The 16,399-nt window shown below is 45.3% G+C and overlaps 1 protein-coding gene across 1 annotated transcript; it reads right to left on the reverse strand.

The window, feature by feature from the left end:
- Positions 1–6,406: 6,406 nt before the first annotated feature.
- Positions 6,407–14,822, reverse strand: LOC120838432 (indolethylamine N-methyltransferase-like). The gene is made up of 4 exons (XM_040208350.1): positions 14,719–14,822; positions 13,674–13,834; positions 12,701–12,908; positions 6,407–6,833 (listed from the first exon to the last, which is right to left on the reverse strand). Exons 1-4 carry the CDS (start codon positions 14,820–14,822, stop codon positions 6,407–6,409), a joined length of 900 nt encoding a protein of 299 aa, XP_040064284.1.
- Between the last annotated feature and the right edge of the window lie 1,577 nt (positions 14,823–16,399).

The following is a 16,399-nucleotide window of genomic DNA, read 5'->3' on the forward strand; positions in this document are numbered from 1 at the left end:
GCATTTCTGTGCGACCCAGCAACAGAACTGTGCCTTCAAGGAGACTGTGATCACTGCCCAAAAGGCCAGTTTCTTACACTCCAGGAACTTGATATCCCGGAGGATGAAGAGATTGTGCTTGCAACATGGGAGTCCGGCGACCTTGTGAAAAAAACTTTGGAACCTGAGACTTTCCTAAAAGTCATCCAAGTGACGATTGGAAGTTGGGTACTTCACAACCATATCCGGCAAACGCAAGGTAAAGCGATTTACGATGAAAAACAGTGCATGCAACGCGGGAGCATGGTCTTTCATTTTGACTTTGCTGAAAACTGGACCATCGTGCTTCCTGGCGAAGTGCAAGCATATCACTGGAAAAAAAAAGCAAGTTTCGATATTTACATGTGTAGTGACGACAAGAAAATCTACAAACAGCTTTGCCATCATCAGTGAGGACCTGTGTCACGACGCCGCTCACGCTTGCTTGGCTCTAGAAAAAGTGAAGGAGTGGGTTGAAGACAACGTTGCGGTATACTCGTACGTGACGTACGTAAGTAACGGCGCCGCCAGTCATTTCAAGAATCGCTACCAGCTTCACCAATTTGCAAAGGACGATTGCCCACAAGCCCAGTGGTTATTTTCTGCATGTGGACATGGGAAAAATGCATGTGACGGAGTTGGCGGACTCGTGAAGCACCAGGCCACGCTGAACAACCTGAGAGAACGTTCAGTAAGCGCAATTCAGACGGCCAGGACAATGGTGAGCGTTCTCTCAAAGAAACTGAAAGGCGTGCATCTTGTATATCTGGACGAAAATGAGGTTGTTCGGTATCATGAACAGAAAAAAGAAGAGTGGCTGACGGTGCGCGCCTTCCCTGGCATTCAGTCTTGGCACGCGTGGCGGCTCAGCAAGTCATCAACAGAAGGGACCTGTGACGTATATGTAGCACGGACAGTCGGATCTGCTTGGAAGCAACTTTATTAAATGGGTACAGCGAGGAAAACCTTAGCGTAAAGTGCCGAATTTGATTTCCCAAGGACTGCTCATTTTAAATGCAGGGACATCTTATTTATCACATTTTTCTTCACAGGGTATTTAACCTACTGTTTTTGTTGGTGGTTACTAATAATTTTTATCTGATCACTATAAAAAAAATCCCAAAATGTTATCCTCGAGCAGGATAAATTATATCGGCTTGCCACGATTCATTCATACACCGAGAGCATCGAAGCTGCTCCAGTTAGGCACTATGGCATCCGTCACCTGAAATTGTTTGTAATCGTAAATACACAGCCAACCTAAATATCTTACTATTATATCTTTGTTTTTGTGTGTGGAAGTAAAGTTATTTATTTTACTCTAGATGTAAAATATACCGGAAGGTACAACTTCACACTGCATCATCTTTTCTCAAATCATTAGTCACTAATATGATACCACTTTGTACGCTTATGTAAAATGCTGTATATAGTTTCTCCTCCCTTTTACTGTGTGACCGATCGCTCTTTTTATCAATGACCTCATCTGAATAAATGTATATAAAAGATTTGTGCAAGTTTCATGAAACTGGAACTCAGAGTCACTTCATGTATAGGGCACTGCTAAGTGTAGGCTTTGAAAAAGGACCCTACTTTGGGGAGTTGTTTCTTCTTTCACAGTGCAATGATGCAACATGTTTTTAATAGAAATGAATGCCGAAATAGAGTATAACAGGGCACCCAAATTAAAAAAAAAAATCGAAGTTGGTGTTTTTTTTTTATTCCCATTGGAATTTTTCTTTGTTTGATTTTTTTCCCATGTTTGCCTAAATATATTGTAACTATTGTGTCACTCAGATACCTTATTTATTTTTTCAATAATAGCCATATATTAGTAAAATAATGTCTGCAAGTTATGTAATAATGATTAAATTATTTCATAAGATACAGATTTCGAAAGTTTGCCATTTGGCGTTCGAGCAGGCATGTTTGGCAATTTTTAGAAAACTAAATAAATTTTTAATAAATATTATTACTTTATATTACAAGCAAGTTGTACCCATAGTTTGTTTGTAAAAGGTTTTAAAATTCTCCTAATTGTATTGTTTTAATTATTCACTTTCAAACTTGCCCCCTCCATCAGTGCGCGTTATTGCAACTGTCCACCTTTCCCTGCCTTGCGATTTTTCTTGTCTCCAAATTTTTTTTCTGGTCAAAACTAAGTGTGGATTCGTTTATACCAGACACTAGACAATGTCATATAAAAACATCAGTTGATTTAAAAATGTCGACCAGCCACCCTTTGGTCGATCTTATCTGAAATCACCCTATATAGTTGGGTGTTATGAAACATCTTACTGAGATGTCTTTAGATGGTGCATTTATTGTAGTAAAATTACGTGAGAATGAGTTTCCCAGAAAAAGTGCAAGAAAAAAAATCTGGAGTCGTTTACAAAGCTCTGTAATGTGAAATTAGAGCGCGGCTCTTGAGCAGGAGGGGAGGGTATGCCCCTCCTCCTCCTTCATACCCTCGCCTCGTCCTATCCTTCTCCTCTCCCCTTCTTCTTTCCTCCTCTCCACTCCTTCTCCGTACCCTCCCCTCCTCCTCCTGCCTACAACTCCCACCCTCCTCCTCCACAGCTAAATATAGGGGGAAATTACGTCACATATCTTGAGTCACGTGACCCAAGAACAAATGCAGTTTTTACACTAGATTTAGCGGGAAAATTCACATCACGTGACCTCAACATCAATTAAATTTTCCCCTAAATTTAGCGAGGCGCTTACGTCGACGGCGACGGCGACGGTGACGGCGACGGCCACGCCGCTATACGCGGGAACGGGCGTCTAAGAGCTACGCTCTGAAACATATTATTTCCCACGTGCGGGAGGAAAACTGAAGCCAACCATGGGGGGATGACGCTGCAACTCAGATACGACACCACAAAGTACATAAACTTGAAAGCTGCCTTCAAGTTGCGAATCTCGTTGTTTTGCAGCTTTTGAGACCCGTGGGCACCCTCACCATCGCCTTCGCAGTCTTTCGTGTTTCATTAAGCACCCCGCCTGTTAAGCCTAACGAACATAGGGGCCTGTCAGAGTTAGCGAAAAGATTTCCAAAAAAATTAGTTTTAGATAAAAAAAAAAGAATAAACACACTTTTAAAGTGTTCTTAACACCAGAGTGTCTTTATAGTACCTACTAAATCATGCATTTTAAGAAGGTGAAGGAAAAAATTAACCGTAGCAGAGGGTGTCGAACGTACGATCTGCAGGGAAAACGCTTATTTCCTCAGCAGCATCTTCTACGTTCCATAACCCGAGTAGAAAAAAATGAAAAACATTTACAAATATCTGTAATGTCAAATTAGATCGCCGCCCTCCTCCTCCTCTTCCCTCCTCCTCCTCTTCCCTCCTCCTCCTTTCCTGCTCCTCTCCTCCTGCCGCAGTCTCACCGGGAGTTCAACAAGGATCTACCCTTGGGTCGCTGTTGTTTTTGTCGCATTGGATCCATGTCGTCAGTGTGGTTTCATCTAAAGTGCGTGTCAATTTGCAGACGGTTCCGTTGTTTGCACAAAAGTACGAACATGTGATGATGTAACCATTCTCGAGGCTAATTCTAATTGGTGCACATTGTCAAAAAAGTATTAATCATAAAATATAATTTCAGTTTCCATTCACAAGATGACATTCTTTTTTCCACAGTGCTAAAAATAGTTTGATGAACCTCCATGTTATCCACGAGTCAAAATATCTTGCTGACATAGCCAACAGAACAGTGCACACAAAAATGAGGACAGAGAGAAGGAACATGCACAACACGCAAGAGCTATGTTCCTTCTCTCTGTCCTTATTTTTGTGTGCACTGTTCTGTTCACTATGTCATCATACCAACTCGCCCTACTTACAAGAGTTTGACAAATAACTTCAAACCTAACCTAACTTCAAACCTATGTTAGAACCAGCCCGTAGGCAGGGGCAAATCCAGAACTCCGTTTTTTTTTTTTGTTTTGTTTTTTTCTTTTTTTTTTGGGGGGGGGGGGGGGGGATTTGTAAGGATACTACTCTCCTATTATTTCTTGTGCACCGGGGGGTCCACCCATGTCAAATTGCCCTCCCGGAAGGGGGGAGGGGGGGGGGGTTGACTTTGTTGGGGGGGGGGGGGGTGGTCACCACCGTCGCCCCCCCCCCCCCCCCTTGGAATCCGCCCCTACTCGTAGGTTACCGTATTTTCAGTCTACAAGTCGCAAACCCTCATAAAGCCTTTTGTTTATGTTGGTATACAAGTTGCATCTTTGTATATGTTGTGCTTACTTATTTGTAGGGTCGGCGCGGCAAAACGGAATGATAAGCACGCATATGTGCATTGTGATTAGGATATATGCACAAGCGGTAGCAGGTTTCAACACTCTCGTCAACGAATCGAACAAATAGGTATAAGTCTCACACATTTATAGAACACACATGCGAATTTTTTTTAAACAATCGGAACGCCCCTCACAGTATATAAAATACGCTATACTGTTTCTAAATCCTCCAGAATGCTTGACTTCCTCTCTCGTATATTACGAGAGAGGAAGTCAAGTTCTCTCAGTCAAGTTCTCAAGTCAAGTCAAGAAGTCAGTTGTTCTCTCAGGGAAAGTGGCCTGTGCCGCTTTCCCTGAGAGAACAACATTGTTTCTCATGTTCGCTCATGTGCTGTGTGGAACTCGAATCATTTGTTCAGTCAACCAAGCTTGAAAAGGTACAAACCAAGCTTCCACATTTCTTTGTAACAATTACGACAGGCGACTGAAAATAGCAATAGCTCAAGAGATCCTTAGATGTATGTAGTTGAGCTTTAGAAGGATATTACTTCGACTCAAAATGTTTATTAGATTGAAGGACGGTTTCTTTTTTTGCGGCTCTCGCCGAATGTACGAATCCTTCATGGGAGAAGTTCGCTTCAGAATTAGTTTTTTTTTTTTTTTTAAGTTTTACATATATCTGTTATTTTTGTTTGTGAACAATTTAACAATAAAACTAGTATTAAAAGAGAAATCTACCGTCACAGAGCGAATTTTATTTTCCAAAGAAGGAATCACGTTTATAAGAAGGAGCAATTTTGCTGCAGAACTGGTTTCTTTTTTCCTTTTTCGTTTGGGAACCCTTTAAAAAAAATCCAGGATGGAAACTGACTGCCAGTGTCTATTTTATTCAGCACTGATCTCGTACTCTTCCGAGTCTATTAGTAACCCTGTGGTAGAACAGCCTACCAGTTGTTATGAGCTGTTGTGGAGTGTTTTACTGTAATGTGATTGTCAAATTTTAAGAGTTTGTGTATCTATTATTTCCTCCACTCTCAAATATTGCCGCGCGCAAGGCTGAGAAAGCAACGCTCGGTCACGGTCCTCCAGAAAGTTCCCGTTTATTCATGTACCGCACGTAACTTCTATCATTTATCCCTGCTTTTGTTTTCTAGAAAGTGCGTGTTCATTCTCGCCCCGATCACGCGACGCTCGAACCGCTTTCGCCGAATCTTCGAGATAGCGGCGCACTCTAGATAAGAGGCCGCCCGCGACCTTGTCGAGTCAGTCTCGCCCTAGCGCTCGATTCTGCTGACACGCCGACTTCGACGCCCGCGACGCTCTGCTTTATTCTGTTTCCTTCTTTATTTTCGGCACAAGTTCGCCACATTAAACGTTTATTTCTCCCTGTTTATTTCCTGTTTTCTTTTGGTCACCAACCGTGACAATATATTCGCCCCCTCTTGTTGAAATGCCCGATGAAGCTGTAGGTATTCGAGTAAATAAATGGATGCAACAGGAGATTAAGTCTAGCTGCACCGCGTTCAAGACTCGTACTGTAGATATTTCAGCTTCTCCCTTCGGTAGATCTTACACCCCAGCAAATATCTGTAAACTCTCCTGGTAATGCTGCAACTGTAAATATATATATATATATATATATATATATATATATATATATATATATATATATATATATATATATATTGCTCTGTCCTGTTAGAAATTGTCGCACGCAGCTTTAAAGCTGCGTGCCTTTATTTCAACAAAATTGTTAATCATGATATCTGAAATCACTTACGAATGCTACATAGAAAGCAATCATTTCATTATGTTCCAACATAACTGAGTTTATTAGAAAATCGCTTTTAAACGTTTGTTACAGAAATTCGAGTTAAAAACGATTAACTGAAAGCTGCCACTCCACATGTCAACGGAAAGATAAATGCGGCAGAAATCTTAGCAACGGTACGCGAATTTTTGTGTCATGGTCTTTAAATTCCTGAATAGTAAGTTCGTCTTGAGTTTTTGGCTCTAACTTTAACATTGAACCTGATAAAATTTTATTTGACTTTCCTGTAGTCTGATATACAAGAGAAATTGTCGGAAGTTTACTTGTACAAAGTATCTGGCACAAACTGAGACACAATTCTATAACCTGATTCAGGCTTTACTGGCAGTTAGAACAAACGTGAACACGTTTGGATTTTCCACAAACTCCCCAACTCTATGGGCATGGTATACTTCCATCTGGAAGCCGGCATCTTTAATAGCTTCTTCTACCACCTTTTCGGTGAGGTTCGCGTGAGCGAAATCCACGTCACCCACGGGATAGCTCTTTATACCACCCGCGCCCAGAAGGACAAGTAGACCGCCAGGTCTCGCGAGTGTTCCCACGTTGCAAACCGCCTTCCGGAAAGATTCGTGGTCTGCAGTGGCCGATTCCAGGCATCCGGATGATATAATAACGTCGAAGGTCTGCCTGTGTTCCTCGGGGAGCACTCCGGGCTCCAGGACATCGCAGGGAATTACTTTACGAACTGCTAAGCGTGTGCGCTCGATTATTTCCAGGGCCCCCTTCCTGAGGTCGCTGGAAAGCAGAACGAAAAAGTGGAAGTAAGCTGTTATGCAAGATTGATAGCTCGCACACTGCACAGTACTGTACGTGCAGAGAAACCAGAAGTATTGCGGTTCTGGGGTTCCTTTCTTAAGTTGTCTTCAGACATGCCAGGGACTCCGAGTTTGGACAATTTTCGAGAAAGCCGGCAAGATCGCCAACAGCGGCGGTTCGTCAGCGTTACACTTGACATTAGCGCAGGCCAATCACGGCGGTCGGGGATCTCGCCAATTTTGCGACGAGTGTTCAACTTAGAGATCCAGGTTAGATCTCGTCGGATATCGCTGGTACCTTCTCATCTGTCGCGCGTGCTTGCCATTTAGACGTATTGGCCTTATATGACCTTATTTGTAGTAAATGACAGAAGCAGAAAGACAGAGAGGTGCCTCTAGGGCGAGCTTTCTGCCTTCGATAACGCTTCGGCATCTCCTGAGCCTCGAGTGTGCAGCCGCATCCGAAGCATGGCGGAGCACAACGAGCGTGTGTTGGAGTCCCGGCATTGGATGGAGACGACCCGCCATTTACATCCGGTTGGCGACTTTAGCGAAATTTGCTTGACGTAAACATGAAGATGATATCGCTCTAAAACGAGCATGTTGTTCGCACTAAGTCGTCGCCCTGTTTTATATACCATATTGATGAGATCCAGCATATAAACACAAAATCATGAGCTGACCCTGAGAAGATGAAAAGTAGTTATACTGCAGGCTTGTCCAACCGGCCATATCACGCTATATTCTCCTTGTCATAGATCCATATTCGCTTTCTTACGAGTCAGTTGCACAACGTCCACTGAAGCAGGGAGCAAAAAGAAAGTTCTTCAGACTCAGCTGAAAGTGAGCTGCGAAGAACCAGGAACTTCAAAACGGATTTTTCAATATAGTTTTAAAATATTTAGTTGAAGTCAACGACGTTTAATCAACACTGTATTTTTAAGAAGTTCAAGAAGTAACGACAAAGTTCAAAAAGTAATGTCAACTGCCGAGTTCACGAAGACACCATTTTAAATTGTTCACTTAAATTTCACACTTGAAATGAGAAAAAAAAGAGAAAAACTTGCGTGTAATGTGTCCTGAGTGTGTGATACTCGCATTATGATCTGTTATGATTGGTTGCGGGGTGCTTTGGGTGGTTTCGGATGCCTTCCCTGTTTTATCAGAATTATCGGGATAAGTTTAAATTTATTCTGGAGTGGACTGTGCGAGGAGTATGTTTTATAGAGAAGTTTCCATGGGTTCTGCTGCTTCTGTAGGTGAATGTAGCGCGTTGAGATCTGCGTTCTCTTGGATAGCCAGGAGCCCCTTGTGGTAGCTAATGGTGAATTCCGCTCGCAGATCTCGAGCGCTCCAAAAGCGCTCCATTTGGAGCGCGCATATTCCGCTCGCAGATCTGGCTCAAGTTGGTCATCTTCCGCTCGTAGATCTCTGGCAGCGCCCGCTCCACGGAGCGCCCCAAACTCCGCCGAACTTGCTCTGCGGGGTTTCACGGATCTCTCCGGAAGCTGACAGAGCGGCCCACGTGACCTCCGTCTAAATCGGCGGTGCGCATGCGCGGCGAGGTTGGAGAGATCGGCGGGCCGGTCGGGTCGTGGAGTTGGATCTGTTCGGGTGCGTCGGTTGTTTACTCTGGATTGTGACGGCTCGAACGCTTCTACCTCGCGTAGATTAGGGATAAAAAGCCGGGAATGTGGAGCGTGGCAAATCGTTAACGCTGACGTCTGAGATCGTGAGAGGAAGAACGAGAAAAAGAACGACAGAAAAGCCGGAGGCAGACGCAAGGTTAGGCCTATTCATTCTGCAGCCAGTGATTGTTTACCTTTTTACACTGCATTCCGTCGGCGTTTTCCCATGAAATAAAGAAAGAAGTGGTTAGGCAACGACCGCGCAAGTGATGGTTTGTTACCTCTGTGTTTATTAAAGTCGTACTACAAATCTGAACTCCACGCTGGCAATTGGTGTCCATGCCCCGCCGCTTCGAGGCGGCCGAAAGGTATGTGACGGTGCCGAACGCGGACGTCTTCGTTATTTGTGACATGGGCGCCGCAGTACGTATAATTTCGCCCGGCCTGTGTCGCATGTTACTTCTGCAGCTAAGCAGTGACAGTCGTCACTGGTCGTTGGAAAGATCAGCCGGCTGAGGCGTTGGTGGGCTGGTCAAGTTCAAGCAGCAGCCATTTTGTACGGCGGAGGGAGAAGGGGTGGGGAGGGGTGTGGGGGAGGTTGCTCCAAAAATGGCAAGTTATCTTCCCCTCGTCGATTCGGAGCGGGTCCCACGGAGCGGAATTTTGCCTCCCTCGCGGATTTTGGAAAGCGCTCCGGATCTACGAGTGGAATTCACCATAAGATAATCGCAAAGGGGATGAGATTTATCGTGCCCTCTACGCTATCTACTGGCTGCCATGAGAAGCAGTCACTTGATACGCCCGCTGCACTATTCATTGGTGCGTTAAGAACCGTGCCATGACGTCGTGAGATACGTGGCAAGCTACGCTTCGGCAATGGGAGTCCGGTGCACTCTAAAAAGTATGTGCGTCTACTTTCACGCACAAAACTCGGAGAACCAATCAGCGCAACTTACGGAGGCAGCTCAGCGAATGACGATGCCGAAACATGTGTTTAGACCAAAAAACGCAAACTGAGTTGTGACACTAAGCAATGCAAGCGTGACGTTTTGCATTCCTTAATGTCACAACTCAGTCTGCGTTTTTTGGTCTAAACATATATTTCGGCATCGTCATTCGCTGAGCTGCCTCCGTAAGTTGCACTGATTGCCTCTCCGAGTGTTGTGCGTGAAAGCAGACGCACAAACGTTTTTTAGAGTGTGTGTGTGCCGATAGGATACTGCAGGCTTCCCTGAGTTATGCTCAGCACAGCTGCCGGCGGCTAGCTTTTGCCTCCTCCTGGTGGCTTCGAGGAAAAGTATCGGGTTGAGGATCCCGCTGTCTGGGGACGGGATGCTACTGAGTCACTCAGTAAATCAACTTTGGTGCGATTAAATATTAATAGTTATAATTACGTATGATTAAGTGTGATAAACTCTCTCTTTTATAATGCTGTTTTCCGTTATGTTGCGCTAATCTCCGTGTGACGATGTTCGCTTAAAAGTCAGCCCAAACACATTATGCGTTAAAACAAAAAACGTTTCAAAGGAGTAACACGTATGCAACGTTCTGTCTCTTTATTGATGAACGCATCAGATCGGTGGCCTCACCCAGCACGAAGAGAATGTATGCAGTGATATAATTCTATTCATTCGCAGGAAGTTCAGGAACGTCAAAGTGCCCAAATTCGACGATGAAACCTTTCGAACAATGGTCATCACAGTAAGAGTTTCACTCATGTTCTACACTCCATGTTATTCAGCAGCCAACACTATGTTAGACCAAGCTATTTGAGATATTGAGCCCTACATCAAGATGTACTCATATTTTCCTGGTGACAAGAAGTAGCGTCTCACAGTGGCTGTGTGTCTCACCATAACTGATCTTACGCTAAAGACGAAGATAAAACCCAGGTAGAGTGGCCATTACAATTTTGTTTTATCAGCAGTTATTGCTAAAAAGAAAGGCACCGAAAAAAGTTTCCGAAAAACAAAGTACAAGAGAGGCATAAAGAAGAATTTGGATGGACTACAATACAACGTGATACCAGATCGAGCAGCAATTTCCCTGTGCCATACCGCGTTTTGAAAACGACTGCAAGACATAGTGTGGTGAAGACGATTTGATACCTGGGCCCTAACGACATGATGGAGACTGCCTAGATTAAAAACTGCTTGCAGTATTATCCCAGGGGGGATAAGTTCTCAGTTCGGGGAGACGAAGGGAACAGCTTTCTTGATCGAAGACGAAGTAAACGAGAAGAAAGATCGAATAAATGACTCACTGTGTAACCCTACGACACATGCTGTATTTGATATGATACATTTCTGTAAAAAGGGCCTCGCAAGAAAGCAGAGCAGAAAGGCAGTATGCATCCTGTATCACATTGGATACACATATTTTCTACCACCTGTCTGAAAGAGGCTCCCCTCGATGGAGCCACTTGGAGGCTTGGCGATCAGAGGCTCGGTTTCCTGATATTGGAAACGCGTGTATGAAAAGCTCAATTTTTAGGCAGCGCTGCAGGCTTCCAGAGTGTGCATCCCTTACGTTTGTAATTTGCGAGAAATGTGCAGGTGCGCTGTGTTTAAAGAAAGACAAATACTCCTTTCGCCGTTTCAACAACCCGCGACGCACCAATACATCGAGTATACGATATGATACACGAAGTAATTCTTCACTTTTTGAAGCACGAAAATTGAATAAATGTTTACAATAATTTTAATAAAGTTTTTCTAGTAGCAACCACTCCAGAATAATTTCATGCAAAAAATAGGAAGTCGTCCCTATTGAAAAAACCAGCTTAAGCTGGTCCCAGCTTCAAGCTGGGTTATTGCCCCAGCATGCCCAGCTTGGCATGCTGGTCATGCTGGTTGATCTGGTCATACTGGTCATGATGGTTGATCTGGTCCCAGCTTCAAGCTGGGTTATTGCCCCAGCATGCCCAGTTTGGCATGCTGGTCATGCTGTTAAACTGGTCATGCTGGTGAACTTCCCAACCAGTTTAACCTGTTTAAATTAATACACAGAATAAAAAAGCCAAGCTCGTCAGAAAAGCCAACTCGGCATCCAATTTATTATTTTCGTACTTGCGGCAGCCTCACATGAACTCAAATGCTACACATCCTCGGCGCTGACACAGTACTAACCGACGCACAGATTCTCGGTGCAAATTGTCTACAATGTTAATAAAACCAGATTGCTTATCTCTCAACACGAAAAAAATACTAGGCACAGGCCAAAAACAGGCAATAGCAGACGAAAATACTACACGGACGAGAGAAGCGAACCTGGGTCCCGCCAGCGATGGGGGCGAAGCGGCAACTTGCGTGGTCGGCAGAGGCGAGGAAATCCGTGTGGCTTGGATGGCATTGGCGATACTCCTCGGCACCGCCGTCATTCTTGGGCACACACACGTTCGAAGACACGAAGCGACGCCGCAGTCGGGACGTCTGACATCTTCCCGCACTGAACGGACTGCCGCTCGCTGTCTTCTCAAAACCCGCTTCGCTTGCACCGTCGTTCAACTATAGTCTCCAAACAACGCGCACACAGCCGTCCCTTCGATCTGCCCTCTGCCCAAGCTATCCAAACGCGTCTTCGATTCTCCGTTTCTACCACTCTCTCTCTCTCTCTCTCTTTTCTCGCACACAAAGGTAGCTTGCAGCGCGCCTGACGCGCCCGGTGGTCTACCAAAAACGAGAGGACAAAGAACAGGACGTGGCCTCGTTCCAGCAGCCGACCTTGTCGCGCGCGCTCCCAGCAATGCCAGTTCGGCTATCTCTAGCCGACCTTGGCGTGCGCGCTCCCAGCATGACCAGCTTGACCACCACGATTATTATTTCGACCAGATTCACCAGCTTGTCTCCCAGCATGACCAGCTCGTCTCCCAGCTTGACCACATTGGCTCCATGGAAAACCAGTTTGACCAGTTAAGACCAGACTGGCTCCCAGCTACACCAGATTGAATCTAAAACCAGATTCGAGTGAGACCATGCTGGTTTTTACTTAGACCAGACTGACCAGCTTAAATTCCAGCTTGCCCAGCTTAAACCAGCTTGATTGCCAGCTAAACCAGTTTAATTACCACATTGACCAGTTTGACCACCTTGATTACCAGCTTGACCACCTTAATTACCAGCTTGACCAGTTTGATTTTCATGCTGGTTTTTCCAATAGGGGTGCATTGTATAATTCATACACTAAGTACTGCGTTAATAATTTTAACACCGCTACGTACGTATAGCCTTCAACCACGGCAACCTTCTCCGCGCGGAAGGTCCAGTCGAGGGCATCTTCGTCCTTGTTGAGCCACTTCATGAGTTCCAACCTGTTGGCTTCGACTAGATCACTCATCACGATGTGGTTGCATCGACTGGAGCCTACGAGAACGTTTGTAACCAATGGGCCACTGCCCAAATCCAACAGGGTGTTTCCCTGAACCAGACCTATAAAAAGCATGCCAGAGTTTCATACAGCTTTATTGCGAAATAAAATGCAGATATATAATTTATCTGTTATCGCTAAAAGAAAAATACCAATAACATCGCAGTTCACGAACATGCCGTGATTCGTAGTTAAACAATTCATGTATCCAATTATGCGTCAGTAAACACCCCACCCTGCTCAAGACAATAGTGAGGTAAACGGCGTTCTCTGATTACAGCTCTGCCGAAAAATAACACTAAGGTTACTGCGGACTAGGGAGCCTAGATTTCACTGGTATGGCAATTCAAACCGCGGGGAGTGTTTTCAATTCAATGGCGGGCAGCTCCTCCTGCACTCTAAAAAATGTCTGTGCGTGTACATTCACGCACTACCCTCGGAGAGCCAATCACCGCAACTTACGGAGGCAGCTCAGCGAATGACGATGCCGAAACATATGTTTAGACCAAAACACGCAGTCTCAGTTGTGACATTAGGCAATGCAAAACGTCACGCTGGCATTGCTTAATGTCACAACTCAGACTGCATTATTTGGTCTAAACATATGTTTCGGCATCGTCATTCGATGAGCTGCTTCCGTAAGTTGCGGTGATTGGCTCTCCAAGTGTAGTGCGGGAAAGTAGACGCGCGGGCTCTTCTTAGAGTGTATAGCTCATACATTTACATGCATAATATAGCCAGAACATCTACGTCTTTTTCTTTCACTAGTCTGGAACAACTCTGGAACATAGATAAGTCCATATGGAGAATGTCAGAACATAATTTACCTGACTGGAAAATATTATGAAGTGTTTCTAATTCGGGTGAAACCGTTTCACCGATATAACGACCATACTCGTCGGCGTAATTCCGTGGCAGAAATTTGTTTTTGTAAGTATCCCTCAGGGCTCGGGTTCCCTCGCTCCCCAGAGTGCCCGAACTGAAACTCCTGAAAGCGAACAATTATGGGGTTAGCGCGTATCTCTCTCGACATCATAGCGACATTGAGCGGTTCGATGATTATAAAGAAACCGGCTTTTTGTCTCTTTCACAGTCAAAACACGCTCAGCGACCTCTGTGCTGTTGCGGCATGCCCACATCTAGTTTTGCTCCTTTGACTCTTCGATTCAGCAACATTTCGAAAGCTGGAGAAATTCGTTAGAAAAGATTTAACCCCAGCGTAAACACAGCAAGAATACAAAGAGTATAGGCTTCCTATAGTAGGAAGCGACTCGCACCTTTCTCTCCCCACTCTAGCAGAGCGTGCGCTGGAGAGGAGGCGACTCCTCTCCAGTGTTGGCTCTGTTAATCCTGGTCTTCAATACACCTGCCGCCACATGACGCCAAGACATCAGGTGAGTTCCTATGGTCACGTGAATCTCTGATGTCGAGTCCCGTGACGCCGTCATGTCGTGTGACTTTGACATCACGGTTTCACGTGACGACCTCAGCGACGGACGCCCAACGTCGACGTTATTTCGGGTGAAAACGGCTCTCCCGGAAAACGCGGCCGTGCAGTGTAATTAGGTGCTCCGATCAAAGGTTCCCGCAGGCCCCCAGGCCGCTAACGCGCATCTTCGTGGGTGGGCGGGCACGTGTCGTTGAAAAGTTATCAAAGTAGCCTTCCTGGGTGCTGTGCGCGTGCCTGCAGGCAACAGGCACAACATGCTTGGGAATGTGTTATCGGCGAGATGCACGTTTTGACCCTAATTTGACAGTTGCACGTGTTCCTCATGACTCGATGATTTCTTTATCTACAACACACCGGTCCCTTTGCCTTGCACATTCGTCGTACTTAGCGGGCAGCAACGAAAGGAACTGAGGCGTTCTAACCTTGATTTATGTGAAACGATATCCTTCATACGGTGACCCCCAAGTTTCAAGGCGGCAGTAGTAACTTTAAGCATCTCCCTCAGGGCCGTCATGTTCGAAACCATGCTTGACGCGTTTATTTCTGAAAAGAAATATCATATATATGAATAAATATTGGCCGACGCTAGGAACATGTAATTTATATATTCCAACATCCGAACTCAAAAAACAAAAGCGCACGAAGACCACAGCTATAGTTTTGTTTACTTTCTTGTTATAAACGAATGAACATTTTATTTTCGTTCTCGCTCAAATGAGTAACAGGGTAAGAAACCTGCATTACGAAGACCTTAGCGAGCCTCGGCTGCAAGCTTTCAATTGACGATGATGGATGTGGTACTTAAATGATTATATATACTGTGTATGTTCCGAAAGAAATTTAAATAATCTGAAGACTTTTCTAATTTATATTTAAATATCAATGTTACATTAAATTATCCCTTTTCACAAAGCGGCATGTAAGCACGCGCGTGCGTGACCTATTGTTTTACGTCACTTAGGCTCGTTACTCTTAAATATTTTACCCCTCCCGCTTGCGCTCGTAAATACTGCCGAGCTCATACGCTGTTTCGTACCTGATTCTCCGTGTATTGTTCGCGACTGCTTGGTTGTGCTACTAATTTTAAGAGAACGCTTGTTAATCGAATTTTCTGAATACTGAACAAAAAAGCGGGGCTACATCGAGCCTGTGAACAATAGACATTGTACAACCTTAAGACTGCAGGTAAGCAAAAGACGACACACACGAAAAGTCTCCTAACTTTTAAGCCTTGTGTGTGTGTGCCGTCCTTTGCTTACCTGCGGTTTCGGGTTCTGTTATTACTGGAGAATGAGGCTGATTCTCTGGTCAGATATCGGCGTATTTCGCCTGCCGCGCGCGTGTCCGAGCAAGCATCGCTCTGTGACGGACCTTCAGAAGATTCGTGACTGTTCTTGCTCGGGACGTAACTTTTATCATCTCGTGCTACTTTCTTGTTCTCGAAAATGCCTGTTCATTCTCACCCCGAACGCTCAACGCTCGAACCTTCTGGGTTAAATTTTCAAGATGCCGGCTCACACTAGACGAGGGGCTGAGAGTCAAGTGCGCCAAACAACAGTTGCGGAACATCGCATCGTTAATAACGACGATGCGCTCCCTGTGCATCGGCAGCCGTACCGGGTTTCCCCAAAGGAAAGAGAGGCCATTCATGAACAAGTGCTAGAGGTGCTCAACGACGACATCATCCAGCCTTCAAGCAGCCCATGAACCTCTGCAGTCGTACTGGCGAAAGGAAGGACAGAACAGTTCAATTCTGTATGGGCTTCCGGCGGCTCAACGCGGCGACGGAGAAAGACGTGTGTCCGCTCCCCAGCATCGACGACACTCTGGACCGCCTGCGACACTCCCTGTACTTCTCGTCGATGCACCTGAAGAGTGGCTACTGGCAGATCGAAGTCGACAAACTTCGTCACACCGGATGGACTGCCCTTTGGACTGTGCACGGCGCCGGAAGCTTTCCAGCGTGTCATCGACGCCGTACTGGCGGGCCTCAATTGGCAGAGCTGTCTTGTGTACCTCGACGTCGTCGTGGTATTCTGGGCCAACTTCGAAGGGCACTTGCGACGCCTTCGGGCTGTTCTTCAAGCAATGAGGACCGCCGGA

Source organism: Ixodes scapularis, unplaced genomic scaffold (genome assembly GCF_016920785.2).
Source record: "Ixodes scapularis isolate PalLabHiFi unplaced genomic scaffold, ASM1692078v2 PGA_scaffold3__209_contigs__length_174095766, whole genome shotgun sequence".
NCBI lineage: Eukaryota > Metazoa > Arthropoda > Arachnida > Ixodida > Ixodidae > Ixodes > Ixodes scapularis.

Coding starts and splice junctions, on each gene's coding strand:
- LOC120838432 (XM_040208350.1), bottom strand. CDS start 14,822: ATGGTTTCGAACATGACGGCCCTGAGGGAGATGCTTAAAGTTACTACT. Junction 13,835..14,718: donor ATCGTTTCACATAAATCAAG/GTTAGAACGCCT, acceptor GTTCGCTTTCAG/GAGTTTCAGTTCGGGCACTC. Junction 6,834..12,700: donor GCCGTGGTTGAAGGCTATAC/GTACGTAGCGGT, acceptor TCTGCTTTCCAG/CGACCTCAGGAAGGGGGCCC.